At 53.4% G+C, this 15,629-nt stretch overlaps 1 protein-coding gene across 2 annotated transcripts in view; it reads left to right on the forward strand.

The window, feature by feature from the left end:
• The window catches only part of WDR27 (WD repeat domain 27), a 141,616-nt gene that overhangs the window by 68,298 nt on the left and 57,689 nt on the right, over positions 1-15,629 (forward strand). For both annotated transcript variants that reach the window (XR_002342137.1, XM_021085668.1), the window contains one exon: positions 6,797-6,895. Coding sequence is in view for 1 of the 2 variants with exons in the window: in XM_021085668.1 (XP_020941327.1) it covers positions 6,797-6,895 (99 nt within the window). In the remaining variant the exon portion in view is untranslated. The remainder of the gene's footprint in view (positions 1-6,796; positions 6,896-15,629) is intronic.

Here is a 15,629-nt window from a genome sequence, read left to right on the forward strand (position 1 = left end):
GATCTTAAAATGCCATTCTAAAAAAGGTAATTGAAATAAAACAACAACAAACATAAAACACAACTTCACTGGTCCCCGTTGCGAGGAAACTGGGGCACCGGTTCCTTAGGCAGAAGCATCCGTTTTAAAGGGACAGGATGAAGCGTTTGTTTGGCCTGCCCCTTTGGGACTTATTTCAAGTTAACCAAATACGCAATTTGAGGAGGACGAGTTCTCTTTTGGAGTGAATTCCAGACGAGGAGGATGCACGGCAGAATTAGAAAAGCCTCCTCTTGAAGTCTGAGATGAAATCATTGATTTTAGCAAATGTCATGAGTAGATAAAACTAGCAGATGAAGATTCTAAGGACTCCCAGACAGCTGGGATAGACAGCTGTCCAAAGAAGACACGCAGGTGCCCCCAGGCACATGAAGAGACGCTTGGCACCCCTCGTTCTCAGGGACGTGCAGATCAGACCTCAGTGAGCTATCCCTTCACACCCCCAGCGCGGACCGTCATCAGAAAGCCAGACGAGGACACGTGTGGGTGAAGCTGTGGAGCAACTGGAATCCTTGTACCTGCTGGGGGCACGGAAGAGGGCTCAGCCGTCCTGGAAAACGCTGTCGAGGCTCCTCAGAAAATTACAAGTAGAACCACCAGCTGATCCAGAAATTCCACCCCTGGGTGTTTATCCGAAGGAATTGAAGTCCGGGTCTCAGAGGGCTCTTTGTACTCCTGTGTCATTGCGGCATTTCCGAAGCAGTCAGAGCGTGGAGACAACGCAGATGTTTACGGGTGTGTGAAAAGGTGAGGAAAACGCGGCGAGCACGTGCGATGAAATGTTCCTCCGACACGACAACGAAGGGACCTGCCGTCCGGGACGACACGGGAGCGCCTTGACGCTGTGCTCAGCGGCATAGCCCATCGGAGAAGGACGAACGCTGGGTGGCGCCACACATCTGAGGGTGCGCAGCGGTCAGACGCGCGGCGTGCAGAGCGGGGCGGTGGGTGCGGTGCCGGGCACTGCACCTTTGCTAAGACGGCGAGGCTGTGTCACCTGTCGTTACTGTGTCGAGAAGAGGACAGATGGAAACCCCCCCGGGAGGACAGGGCTGTCCCAGCCCGAATCTTCTGGCCACTGTCAGCGTCGCTAAGTGCGGAAGAGTTTAGACCTTCTGTGTGTCCCGATGCTGTTTTCAGGTCCACACCTCCGCCTTCGCCCCCGAGCCACCCTGTAAAAGGAAGTGGAGCCGCTGGAGGTAACTTCTGGCTTTTTCCAGCAAGTACACGGGTCATGGAAGATGAGAGGCTTTGCAGGAAGTCAGGCAGGCAGGTCCTGAAGATGGAACATTCTTCGGGACCCTGGACTGGGTTCTTCAGCGCGTCTGTGACATGAAGAGAATGTCGGTTTGATCGTGGCCTTGACCGGTGGGTGAAAGATCAGTGTTGCTGTGAGGAGCTGAACCTGGGCAGCCTGGTCGAAAACCAGGAGTCCAGCCACTAGACTAACGAGAGGCTAGAAGCGGACCCGTCCTCATCGTACCCGCTGAAAGCAAGGCTGTTCCAAGGAGGCACAGCCTGTGGAAATAGCTGTTAGAGTCACGGGGCGGCATGTGGGAGAGCCCGGACAAGGCGTCGAAGTCGGGGGCAAAGACGTGCCTGCGGCGCTGAAAAGACACCAGCACCGCCAAGGACGAAACACAGGAAGCAGCGGCAGCGGCAGCGACGCGGAGGAGGAGCGCGGGGCGGCGTCCCCGAGAGGCGAGGACGGCTCTCCGGTCTGTTTTCCTTTGGCCGATGTCTTGTTTAAGTCTCCCCCGACCGGACACAGGACCCTCCCATATGCGTGGCATCTTTTGGCAGAGAGGGGCCCCGGAGCAAAGCGTCCGGGGTGGAGTCAGGCCTCCTTGTGCCTGGCGGCCCTCCCTCTCGGACCCGGGAGTCTCACTGCGCCCGTGCGGCTGGGGCGCTCTCCTCGCCCCCCGGGGATCGGACGGTCATGGTGTCTTTCTGTCCGGCAGAGCTCAGCTCCTCGTTAGCGCTTTCCTTGGGGTGTCAGAGGGAAGCAAGGCCCCGTTTACTTGGCCTGACGAGTCCCAGCTGTTCTCAGCCCGGGGCCCCTCTGCCTCCTGCCTCACCCTGGGCGTCTGGCCCGGATGGGTACACGGGGTCGGTGCCATTCCAGCGGCCACGGTGCTCTGACGTGGTTTGCCCTGGTTGCTGTTGCCAGAGCTTGGTGGTTGAGGAGAGAAAGAGGGCTCGGGTCGAGTGATGTGCCATCTTCCCGCAGAGCCCGGGCCTCCGCTGGAACGAGGCGATGCGTCTGTCTCGGGGCGGTTTTACATACGTCTCTGTATCCAACCTTGAACATTTTGGCCCTCTGAGAAAAGCTTATTATTATTTTTTAACCAAATTCAGTGATCTGAAGGAATGTGCCCAATTTTGAGAAACGTCATTTCTGGAAGTATTTTAAAAAGCAGAGCAAGCGGCCGAAATGCTACAGTGGCTCCCTGTGGACGCCGTCCCTGCTGTCTCAGCAAGTGGAGCATTAGCTTGTGTTTGCAGCTCATGCTGTCTTCGATCCTGGGAGAGCAGCGGGTGGAGGGAGGACCAAGGCTGCGAGCTAGAACCTGCGCGATGAGAGCATGAACGAGGCTTCAGCCTCGCGGATACGGTTCAGCGGAATTACAAACAGCCCCAGCGAACTGGTCCTGTTTGTGGAACATTTGTCTTCTTCGGCAGCACATCCAGTCCTCACACTCTCTGCGAAAATACTTTTGAGCAGTAAAGCATCTTTCCAGCAGCCGTGTGGTTTGTGCCACGTCCTCATCTTTTGCCGGAAAAAAATACCGCTTCCTTCCCCTCTTTCTCAGGACTTACTGGTTTAGCTTTGGAGTAACGTTTACTCTGTACAGGTTTTGTTTCAGGTTTCGTATGTTTCTTAGTACATTTTAGCTAAAACTACTGCTCTCTGATGGGGAGAGGTTGCTTCCTGATCAGTTAACTATTCTTGGTTACAACTCTGACTAAAACATTTTGTTCTCTCCATGGATTGTGGTGAAATTGAATCACTTGCAGAATTCTTTCTTACTTTCCCACCAAATTGTATAAAGCACATTTTGTCCTTTTGCACTGATCGCTGCCACCGCGCGCAAGTGCAGCTCATGACAAGTGTGTATCTAATAAAAAACTGCTGCTATTTGGAGCTGCAAACGGCTCTTTTCATGATTAGTTTGTTGTGACCAGAAAGATGCCTTTGACCCCAGAACCTTCTGGGTGAAAGGATGTATTTCACTTAATCCTGTTTTCAAGTAGAACACCAAAGCGGGTTTCTTAAATCATTCTTACCTAGACTTGTTTTTCAAATACCGTGGTGTCATTTTATGTGTGTTTTGAGACGTCACGCAGATGCAGGCTGGTGTTCACTCCCATTCAGATTTCAGTGAAAACGGGGCGTCTCGGCATGGACTTTTTGACGAGAGATGATTATGTCATAGAAGCTGATTAAAACGAAAGCACAAGCTCGACGCTCGAGCACAGGCTTCTCGTTTTCAGAGCTGCTCTTTGACGGCGGACCCACCTGTCCAGCCTGCCCGCCCTGTCTGTGCTGTCCCCACTTAATACTGTCCACACGGCCCGGCCTTTCCACACGGCCTGCCGCGCCCTGTCCCCACTGCCCCCATCCCTGGGCTTTCAGGGCAGGCCGGAGGAAGCGGCTCCCGCAGGCAGAGCTCCCTCGTCCTGACTCTCCCGGGTCCTGCTCGACCAGAGAACTCTCTCTTTCTCAGTCCGTTCTCCAGTGGCCCACGGGCAGGTTCCCCCAGCCTGGAAACGCCCGCGGAAGCCGCAGGCTTGCCCCCCGCCCCCAACGGTGTCCTCGTCCGGCTGTCCCGGCCACGCGGGAGCTGCGCCCGGCCTGGCCCCTGCCCCCGCCCTGGCCTGGCTTCTGGAAATGCCCTCTGGGGCTTTTCTTCAGGCGTTTGCCTCCGTCTTTGCCTCGGCTTCCCTCTCCACACCTTCTGTTGTAAACCCAGCTCACACTCGGGGCGTGAGCCCTTCTCCACCCCGACCAGGGACCAGGACGTGTCGGTCCCTGACACTGGCTTCTGCCCTGCTTCCCGAACTCGCAGCCGCCGCCAGACGTCCTCTGCAGGCCTGACGGTTCCCTACACTTGGAACCGGTGAGCTGTCCGCCTCCGGCCTCCGCTGCCCGGCGCGCGGCCTCCCTCCCTGCGGTTCGGTCCGGTCCGGGGCAGTTTCCACCCCTGAACTGCGTCCGGAGGCGTCCGCGGTGGTGAGAAATCTGGTTCCCCCTCCGGCCGTCACGGGGTCTGCGGGGACGAGGGTGGGTATGCGTGCGTATTTAATAATTCGCCACATCTTCCTCCCCAGTTCACAGCTTCACTGACATGGAATTTATGGACAGGTCCTAAAGCCTTGTGATGTACTCGTTGGAATGGAATCGCCGTGCGCAGTTGTCGAGTCCTGTGTGGACGCCTGCTTCGATCTCTCGGGGCGTATGCGGAGGAGCGAGATTATTGCTGGTTGGTGTAGGTTTGGTTTTACTGGAAGCTGCTAAGCAGGCTTCCGAAGTGGCTGTACCACCTGGACAGTGGAACACCGAATGTTCGGTGCTGGCAGGTGCGCACACAGGTGCAGGTCGAGGGCCGGATGACAAATGACAGGAGGCGCACCGAATGAGCGACCAATGACAGGAGACGAGAGAACAAATGGCAGGAGATGGGAGGCGTACAGAACGAGTGACAGATGACAGGAGATGGGAGACGGCCCGAATGAGGCGAAGGCTCCCGAAGGAAGAGCCCGGTGTCCTGGCGGCGAGGTCAGACCCTGAGGTCGGGCCGCCGCGGAGTGGAGCCTGGAGGAGTTGCGTCCCGACCCGTAGCTGCAGAGTCTGGGAAGCCCTCCAAGCCCTGGCGTCCTTGTCTGTAGAGCTGGGACAACAACCCTATTTTCTTTGTGGGGCCGCAGGGAGGACCGCCGTCGGCGTCAGTGAGTGCGGGCTGTTGTCAAGCTCTGTATCTGATAATGGGAATGAGGGGGTGCCGTGAGGTGCGGTGGGACCCCCCGATGATGCCGCGGGTAAGGATCCAGCGTTCTCACTGCAGCCGCTGGGTCCCCGCTGCGGTGTGGGTTCGCTCCCCGGCCTGGGAACTTGCTCATGCCGGGGGTGCGCCCTCCCCCTAAAGTGGAGTCCTTGTGATTCCCCTCTGCCCTCAGTCTACACAGCACACAGTCCTGAGGCCTGAGTCCTGAGAGCTCCCCCAGAAGTATGAGAACGCCCTCCCCGAGCCGTGTGGCCAGAGGGGCTCAGGCGATGGTCGAGTGACCAGTGACCACGGGCGTGGTCACTGGCAGCTCGTGAGTCGGAAAAAGCAGCCGAGCCTTCAGTCTGGACCCTCGACGGCTAGACGAGTAACCTGCTCCCTCCACGTCCCGGCTGCCTCGGGAAAATCCGAGATAGCGGTAATTTCTACACGCCCGCCAGTCGCCGTGCTCCCCGGTTGTGACCTGCTTCGAAGATGGCGCTACGTTGGGCAAGCGTTCGGGCTATTCTAGCCCAGTGGTTCTCAGAGTGGGGTTCCCTGGGCCAGCCCCACGGATCTCTGGGAACTCGTTGGAAAAGCACATTCTCAGGTTCTCACCCCGGTCGCTACGTAAGAACCTCTAGAGTGAAGCAGATGTATGCTTTTCAGATCAACACGTTTGGGCCAGAGGGTGGAAGCAGACATTTCTCCACTTCAAGATATATGAAACATCTGTTTGAAGACCTTATTTCGAAACCAGTGTTTAAGCCAATGACAGAATCACTTGGAAAGTCTAAATTTGAAGGACTCATCGGTAAACAGATCTTTGGGGGGAGGGAATCAACGTTGAGGTCCTTCTCCTGCAGTGTGGCACTTCTCTTAATTAGCGGTACAATTCAGAAAATACTTGTTGGCACATTTTGTTACTAAATAATCAGAATGGCAGCAGGATGGTGTCACAATACCAGATTGTTCCTAAAATGAAGCATTCAACAGCGACTCCCGATATGTATCTTTTTTTTTTTTTTTTTTTATAGGGCCGCACCTGTAGCACATGGAGGTTCCCAGGCCAGGGGTCTAGCCAGCCTACACCACAGCCACAGCAACACAGGATCCGAACCACGTCTGCAACCCACCCCACAGCTCACGGCAACGCTGGATCCTTAACCCCCTGAGCAAGGCCAGGGATCAAACCTGCAACCTCATGGTTCCTAGTCAGATTCGTTTCCACTGCACCATAACGGGAACTCCTATGTATCTTTTTATATGGTAATACCGTCAGAGAGGAGGGTGTGTTTTTATTTTTGGTTTTATCAACAGCTATGGAAAAATTCTAAATATTTGAATTGCTCAAATCCCAAACTGATTAGCAGGGAGCAAAGGATAGGCATTTCTCCCTCAAGTTTGTAGAAAAGGCCAATAAAACATACCTTTTCACTCAATTTGGGACTTCTGCGTAAGGTTGAAATGCAGAATATGTACTCTTTCCTTAAAATTAGTCATCAAATAGGAACATATGTTTAAAACTACGCATAAGGCGTCGTGGCAGCTGACCGATGACAGTTTGTGGTGCATTCCCAAAGATGGTGCCCTTCGTCAAAGGGAAAAGGGGGAAGCACATTTCCTGACGTTACTTCGGCCTCTTGGACGGCAGGTCGGCAGCCCCCACCTGCGGCGCTGACGCCTGACTCGCTGCGAACGTCTGCTTTGCACAATTCCCGGCGGATCGTCGGCTTCCGCCACACACAGCGCCTGTCGTTTCTGTCTCATAGGCTTACCTGTACGAGACCGGCTCCAGCACTTTCTCTCGCAGACTCGCAGGACACAGCGACACGGTCATGGCCGTGGCCTTCAGCCCGTCTGCCGTCCAGGTACCGTCTCCCGTTCCGTAGCTTTTGTCCCAGACTGTGTTTTGGTGAAACTCTGAAATATTTAGGGTTACACGCGAGCTTTCATGGAGGGCAGGGGTATGAACTTAGGAAAGAGAACTTTACTGGGAGAAGAGAAATCGAGAGTGTTTTCTCTTCCTGTGAAAGTGTTTGTCTGTCATTTGGTGCCAATGGACCTTTGCTGTGAAATAAATAAAAATAAGGAGATGGCCACGGCCAGGAGGAGTGGAGGAGGAAGGCGTGTGCAGAGCAAGTAAAGGAAGGATTTTGCAACCCCCCTGAAAAGAATTTAGATGCAGAAGGAGGACCACAAAATTTAAAGCATCTTAACTAGGAGAAATGATTAGAAGAGAGTAACATTAGTTGCAAATCAATGCAGAAAAGTGAATGATCTTATATTAAAATGCAGAAGGAGTTTTTTTTTTTTTTCCTGGTGAAAGATGTGAAAATATTATATATTAATTAAACTCAAGCATTTGAGAATATTGATTTGATTTTGCCCCTTTAAATTTGAAGCTTTGTGGGTTTTTTGTATTTTTTTATTACTCAACTGAATTTATCACATCTGTAGTTGCATAATGATCATAACAATCTGATTTCACAGGATTTCCATCCCACAGCCCAGGCACATTCCCCCAGCCCCCAAGCTGTCTCCTCCGGAGACCATAAGTTTTTCAAAGTCTGTGAGTCAGCATCTGTTCTGCAGAGAAGTTCAGTGTGTCCTTTTTTCAGATTCCACATGTCAGTGAAAGCATTGGATGTTGGTGTCTCATTGTATGGCTGACTCCACTTAGCATGATAATTTCTAGGTCCACCCATGTTGCTAAAAATGCTGGTATTTCTTTCCTTCTAATGGCTGAGTCATATTCCAGTGTGTGTATGTACCACCTCTTCTGGATCCACGCCTCTGTGGATGGACATTGTGGTGGTTTCTATGTCTGGGCCATTGCAAATAGTGCTGCAGTGAACATCGGAGTACATGTGTCTTTGCGAGTCGTGGTTTTCTCTGGATAGAGCCCAGGAGTGGGATTGATGGATCAAGTGGTCGTTCTATGTTTAGTTTTCGGAGGCATCTCCATACTGTTTTTCACAGTGGTTGCACCAATTGACAATCCCAGCAACAGTGTACTAGGGTTCCTTTTTCTCCACACCCTCTCCAGCACTTCTTGTTTGTAGATGTTTGACCATGGCCATTCTGGCTGGTGTGAGGTGGTACCTCATAGAGGTTTTGATTTGCATCTCTCTAATAACCAGTGATGTTGAACATCTTTCATGTGTTTTTTGGCCATCCGTATGTCTTCTTGGGAGGACTGTCTGTTTAGATCTTCTGCCCATTTTTTGATGGGGTTGTTTGTTTTTTTGCTATGGAGCTGCAGAAGGGGTATATAAATTTTGGAGACGAATCCCTTGTCAGTGGATTCACTTGCAAAGATGTTCTCCCTTTCTGTGGGTTGTCTTTTCGTTTTGTTTAGGGTTTCCTTTGCTGTGCAGAAACTTTAAAGTTTGATTAGGTCTAAGTTTGAAGCTTTGATTCAGGGAGTACCATTCCCATGTGGTTGCATGTGTGTGTGTCACTGTGTGTGTGTGTGTCATTGTGTGTGTGTGTAGCCGTCCCTTCCGTGCTGGTCTCTGTCCCTGCTTTGTTTACTAAGTGGACACTTGCAGGCCGGGGCGCGTTCTGGAGCCTGGCACGCGCTTCACCTTCCACTTGTCGAGAAGGTTGGTTGACAAGGTGAATGGATGACGCTTGTCATGGCAGTGACTGCGGAGCTCCTGTCAGTGTCGCTTGAGGTCTCTTTATACCCCGTCCATCTGTCCGTCCCTGGCCTGAGTGGAGCCCCGCACCGCCCTCCGTGCCGGGCACTTGGGGTGAAGCTCCCCTGCTGCCCGTAGGCAGTTCGGCGCTGCGCCTGCGGTCGGGCTCCCGAGCGAGGCAGCCTCGTGCGTCTGGGCCCGCGTTTCTTCATTAATGCCACGTGTCGCTTTCCCGAGTTGAAGTCTGCGCGGTGTGTCTTCTGAAGTTGCCGGGTTCCTCTTGGGAGCCTTGAATGACACACAGCGGGGGACGCTGGGGAGGGTCACGAGGGACGAGCCCACGGGCTGCAGTGGGAGCTGGGCAGCGCGGTACAGGTGGCACGCAGAAAACTCAGTGTTGGCTCGGAATACCTTTTAGCAGAACGGAACTGAGGAAAGTTTTTTTCTTTTTCTTTTTTGCTTTTTTTTGGTCTTTTTTTTTTTTTTTTTTTGCTATTTCTTGGGCCGCACCTGTGGCATATGGAGGTTCCCAGGCTAAGGGTCCAATCGGAGCTGTAGCTGCCAGCCTACGCCAGAGCCACAGCAACACGGGATCCGAGCCACGTCTGCACCCTACACCACAGCTCACGGCAACGCCGGATCCTTCACCTACTGAGCAAGGGCAGGGACCGAACCCGCAACCTCATGGTTCCTCGTCGGATTCGTTAACCACTGCGCCACGACGGGAACTCACCTCTTTTTTGCTTTTCAGGGCCGCACTGTGGCGTATGGAAGTTCCCTGGCTCGGCTGTGAATCGGAGCCGCAGCCACCGGCCGACACCACAACCACGGCAACGCCAGATCCAAGCCAAGTTGTTGACTTACACCGCAGTTCACGGCAACGCTGGATCCTTAACCTGCTGAGCGAGGCCAGGGATCGAACCCGCGTCCTTGGATACTCGTCGGGTTTGTAAACCACTGAACCACGACAGGAACTCCCAGGAACTTTTTGGAATACTTGAGAATTTTCAAGTAGAAAAAGCTGTGTAGGTCTCTCTTGCTATTGAGATTATTTTAATGAATAAAAGAAGCAAATGTGACGCACGTAGAATTATGAGCGAAGGGGGCGAAGGAACGGGCCGTGTTTGTCACGAAGTCCGGCAGCTGGCGAGGCCGAGGTTCCGCTTCCTCGTCTCAGGAACCAAGAGGCCACACACGACCTGGTTGGACGGCTTCAAACGCGAGTGCCTCTAGGGCACTTGCTGTACAGCTGTTGTCGATGTTTGGGAATGATGAGAAAATAATCCAGCGCTACCTTTGCGATTAGAAATTTCTAACGAAGCCTCATTGTTCCGAAAGTTCTGTGTTTCGTCTGCTCACGAGGCTCAGGAAGGTCCCCGAGGAGCAGTGATGTGTCCTCGACATGGACCCAAGATGCGTTTAGAGGCTCGGGGTCTTGGTACCGTATTTACCTGATTTTAGGATACGTGCTGTCTCTTCACTTACTTTTTCCGAACCCAGAGTGAACCCGAGTCCTGCTTTTCTGACTCGCTGTGCTCCAGGTATCGTGTGCAGAGGGTGAGATCCCAGACTCGAGCTTTGGCTTTAAAACGCCTACTAAGTGCTCCGTCAAACAAGAATTTGAGCTTCCTACTGTAGAAAAGACCCCTCTGAGCTCCAATCCAGGCATGTGAACATTTAAAATCCCTTGTAGGCCTGGAGGGTGGCTTGGGTTTCCTGACCAGCAGGGAAGGGCCAGGCGGGGCCAGGCCAGGCGAGTCACCTTCCACAGCTGAGGCTCTTGCATCTTGGCAGGGGGTGCCCTCACCTCCTGGGGAGCAGGGGGTGAGAACATGGGGGGGTGGCCTCACCTCCTGGGGGGCAGGGGTGAGAACACGGGGGGTGCCCTCACCTCCTGGGGGGCAGGGGGTGAGAACATGGGGGGGTGGCCTCACCTCCTGGGGGGCAGGGGGTGAGACACGGGGGGGTGCCCTCACCTCCTGGGGGGCAGGGGGTGAGAACATGGTGGGCTGGCTCCATGGCAGGTACCTCACAGGCACAAGGGAAGACAAATCAAGTTGTGTGGCAGGTCCAGCACCGCAGGAGAAGTCACACTGCCAGTAAGTGACAGGACGTGGGTGTACGTCCTCTGGATTAAGCGGAGTGGCCTCCGGAGCTCAGACGCCTCCCTCCCTCCCTGCTTCCCGCTTTGCTTTCTTGTACTGCTCTGCATCTCATGAATGTCATTCCTGCTGAGCTGCGTGGCCACTCTTCAAGCTCCCATGTCCCTGGTTGTGTGGTCAACTTGCCTTGGTGGCCGCTTGTGCCGAGTCCTGCGGGGCTGCGTCACGGACTGTGGGGAGAGGCTCTCACCTGTCTGCCCACCTGCTGGCCACGTGCTGGAGGAGCCTCATTTAAGGCGGTGTCCGTGAAATCAGGGAAGCGGGCGTTGGTTTCTGTGTGTCAGAAAGGGGACCTGGAGCTCGCGGGACTTATTTAGGAGCAGGTAGAAAGCGGCTGGTCCAGGGCCAGTTTTGCCCCAGAGGCGTGGTGTGCCTTTGGGAAGGCAGGGGCAGAGTCCAGGACTAGTCTTCTCTTTTTACGTAAATTTTAACTGAGAGATACAGTGTATCCCTTGCACACATGGACGTTTGGAGCCCCTTGGAATAAGTTACTAGACGTGGTTCAAAAGTAGTGTGCTCCTCGGTGACGTGGCTCAGCTGTCAAGGGAAGACCTGTGGGTCTCGTGGAAGCAGATTATTCCAGGACTGATGAAATTGCTCTCACGACGCCTACAGCCGAGAGGAAGCTCTGAAAATGAAGGTGGAATCCTAACAGCTCCCGGGGGGTACCGGGCCCCACAGAGTGGCTCAGACCCGAGGGGCTGCCAGGAAACACAGCTGTGCAGCACATGGGCCTGGTCCAGTGGGGCTCCAGAGCGAGTGGGGTCAGCTTTGGGTTGTGGACATGTGGGGTTTATCTTCAGATGTATCCATTGAGATATTTAACTGCTGATGGAAAAATGGACAGCTTTCTAGAGACTTACCGCCCACCCAAACTGAATCAAGAAGAAACAGATCAACGGAACAGACCAATCACTAGAAATGACATTGAATATGTCATAAAAATACTCCCTACAAACCAAAGTCCAAGACCAGATGGCTTCACAGGCAAATTCTACCAAACATACAAAGAGGAACTTATACCCATCCTCCTTAAACTTTTCCAAAAGCCGAAGAAGAAGGAACACTGCCAGAGACAGTCTATGAAGCCACCATCACCCTAATACCAAAACCAAAGATACCACCAAAAAAGAAAATTATAGGCCAATATCTTCAATGAGTACAGACGCAAAAGTTCTCAACAAAGTATTAGCCAACCAAATCCAACAACACATAAAAAAGATCCCACACCACGACCAAGTGGATTCGTCCCAAGTTCACAAGGATGGCTTAATATATGCAAGTCAATCAGCGTCACACACCACATTAACAAAAGAAAAGTCCAAAACCACACGGTCATCTCAACAGATGCAGAAAAAGCATCCAACAAAATCCGGCATCCATTCAAGATAAAAACTCTTACTGAAGTGCGTGCAGAGGGAACTTACCTTAACGTGATAAAAGCCATTTACGGCAAACCCACAGCCAATATAAAACTCAGTGGAGACAAGCTGAAAGCCTTCCTGCTAAAATCTGGAACAGGACAAGGACGCCCACTCTCACCACTTTTATTCCAGAGTATTGGAAGTCCTAGCCACAGCTATCAGACAAACGAAAGAAATGAAAGGTATCCAAAGTGGGAGAGAAGAGGTAAATTTGTCATTCTATGCAGATGACATGATACTATATGTAGAAAACCTGGAGTTCCTGTCGTGGCTCAGTGGTTAATGAATCTGACCCAGGTTCGATCCTTGGCCTCACTCAGTGGGTTAAGGATCTGGTGTTCCATGCCCTACGTGTAGGTCACAGACGTGGCTCGGATCTGGCATTGCTGTGGCTGCGGTGTCAGCCGGCGCTGTAGCTCCGATTCGACCCCCAGCCTGGGAACCTCCATGTGCCACAGGTGCGGCCCTAAAAAGACACATACACACAAAAAAGAAGAATAAGAGAAAATCCGAAGGACTCCACACAAAAATGACTTGAACGGATCGATGATTTCGGCAGAGTAGCAGGACACAAGATTAACCTTCAGAAATCGGTTGCATTTCTGTACACTCACAAGGAAATACTAGCAAAGGAATGTGAAGATACAATAGCTTTTAAAATTGCACCCCCAAAAATTAAATGCCTAGGAATAAGCCTGACCAAGGAGGGAAAACACATTTAAGAATCTTCATAGTTAATTTATGCCGGCTGAGATGATAGCCAAGCAAGACTGTTATTTCCAGCAAAAAAAGATGTGTGGTGTTCACGCCCAGAGAGCGGGGAACAAGGGCCATGCTGCAAAGGGACAGGTGCCCGGGCAAGGGTGACGGCTGGCGAGGGGCCGGGAAGCGAGCTGAGCCGTGGAGGAGAAATGGACGCGGTGGGCTGGGGTGTGAGGGAGTCACAGATATAACTTGACCTGTGTCATCCGATGGCTCTGAGCTGCCCGTCTCAACCGTCAGCTTTATCTGGTGTCAATTAGAAAATAAGGAAGGAAATAGCAGCAACAATGAACGGTAATAGAAAGCTCTGGCTTACTGATGGTGGATATTTAGGGTATTTAGTGTTTATTTTCCACACTCCATCCATAAATCATGTGGGATTTATTACGGAAAAGTTTCCTTTGGTCTTTCCAGCGCTCCTGGGTTGCATGTAGCCCTGTCACTAGTGTCACCCTGGAACACAGAGCAGAACACGGGCGATCTCACTAGTTCACGAAAGAGACGAGGTACAGACGAAGGCAGGCGTGTGTGCTCACAGCCAGTGTGCACGGCGCGGCTTAGGCTGCAGCGCGACGTGTCCTGGCGAGGACGAGACAGGAGAGGTCGTGGGAGGCTGACCCGGGACAGCGGGGGTCCCCTCCTGTGCCGGCCAGGAAAGTAAAGAATCGGGAGTTTGATAGCTCCTCACTGTGCCTTAAGATCGTGAGACGCCCCCGTGGCCGTGTACACTGCTCTTGGTGTGGTAGGTGGCGTCTCGATGTGCGCCTTTGAGCACACACAGTGTCTTGGGCATCTAGGTCCATCTTCTCGAGGCCGTTAGGCTTCGTAGTGCCGAGTGGAACAGCAAAACTTCCGATGAGTAGAGACAAGTGCTTCTCGAAGTGTTGGTTTCCTCACCCGCTTCGGTTCTTAGCACTTCCTTTAGCTCGCGTTCATCATCTAGAAATGGTGCCCCAGCCTCTGATCTGCCTTTCTGGGAGTACTGGGGAGACTGTGCATTTATCACATGCTGTCAGGTGTTTCAAGTTTTTCTTTTCTTTTTCTTCTTTGTTTTGGTTTTTGTTTTTAGGGCCGCACCTGCGGCATATGGAGGTTCCCAGGCTAGGGGTCCAGTCGGAGCTGTTGATGCCAGCCTACACCACAGCCACAGCAATGCTGGATCCTTAACCCACCGAGTGAGGCCAGGGGTCGAATCCTCATCCTCACGGATCCTAGTCAGGTTCGTTTCTGCCGCGCCACGACGGAACTCCCCGGTTGTTCTAGCTGTTGATTGAAAACGGACACTTTACCCTTTGTATTATAGTCAGTGTTTTTTTCCAGGTTTGGTTTTGCTCTTTGTTATCTTGCTTTTTCTTTCAAAAATTTTCTTAACTAAAAACTAGGAGGATGTGGCGTTCTTGTCGTGGCTCAGTGGTTAACAAATATGACTAGGAACCATGAGGTTGCGGGTTCGATCCCTGGCGTTGCCCAGTGGGTTAAGGATCGGGCGTTGCCATGAGCTGTGGTGTAGGTCGCAGAGGCGGCTCGTGGATCTGGCTGTGGTGTAGGCCGGCGGCTACAGCTCGGATTAGACCCCTCGCCTGGGAACCTCCATATGCTGCAGGTGCAGCCTAGAAAAGACAAAAAAAAAAAAAAAAAAAAAAAAAAGAAAGACAAGAAACCCTCAAAAGCGAAAAAGCTATGAGGCTGTGATTTAGGTCACCTGCTTCCGTTAGGCCATATGCCACTCGGAAGGTCGGGCTGAGCTCCGCCAGGGACGAAGAACCTAGTTCTACGCGGGGGACGGTTTTCAGCCGCCTTGGGTTTAGGGCTCGGGGTACCAGGGATCCTTCCCCACCGTGGGCTCCGAAGTCCCCCTGAGGGGCCAACTCACCGGGCTGCTCTCGAGAAGCTGTTGCTCGGGGCGGGGGGGGGGGTGCTCGGCGAGGAGCAGGCGCTGCCTGGGGTCCCCTCTTTCGCCGCCGCCGCCTGGTGGTCAGGGCTCCGGGTCCTGCCCTCTCGCCGCGTGGACGGGAGGGTTCCGAACTTGCTAAGATAACGCAGAGGAGTCGCTGAAAGCAGCACGTCACCTGCGAAGAGCAGACAATTTGCTGCCCGTGGCGCTGGACCCGGCGCCAGTGGCCACCCGCGTCCTCTCGTGGCCTCAGAGAGGGGAGCAAACGTCCCGTTTCTCAGCCACCTCTGCCCTGTGGGCCCCGAGCTCTGGACGACTCCTCTCTGTTGACATGTCTGCGTTTTAGTCCCGCGTGAGTCCCTGTGTTTGTTCTGGTTCAAAGTTCGGTTTTTCGCTTGTGGAGAATTTGAGGGAAGGCGCTGCCCTCCCGTCGCTGCTCTGTGCCCGTGGCCTCGATGGGGGCTCCGGAGGCGGCGCGAGACGAGCTGGGCCCAGGCACCTGCACTGCGGTCCCAGGACCGGCAGGGCGGACGAGGAGGAAGGGCACTCATCAGGCTTTGGGGCGCAGGCGGGTGCGGGGGCCTCAAGGCCCTCGAGGGTTCTCGGCAATGTTCGCCGCCCGCACACGAGGCAGAGAGGTCAGGCCGTTAGGACCTGGATCTCAGACCCGGGACCCGCCAGGCCCTGGGCCGGGAGACCTGCGCCAGCTCCTGCAGGCC

Source organism: Sus scrofa, chromosome 1, assembly GCF_000003025.6.
Source record: "Sus scrofa isolate TJ Tabasco breed Duroc chromosome 1, Sscrofa11.1, whole genome shotgun sequence".
NCBI classification, from domain to species: Eukaryota; Metazoa; Chordata; class Mammalia; order Artiodactyla; family Suidae; genus Sus; species Sus scrofa.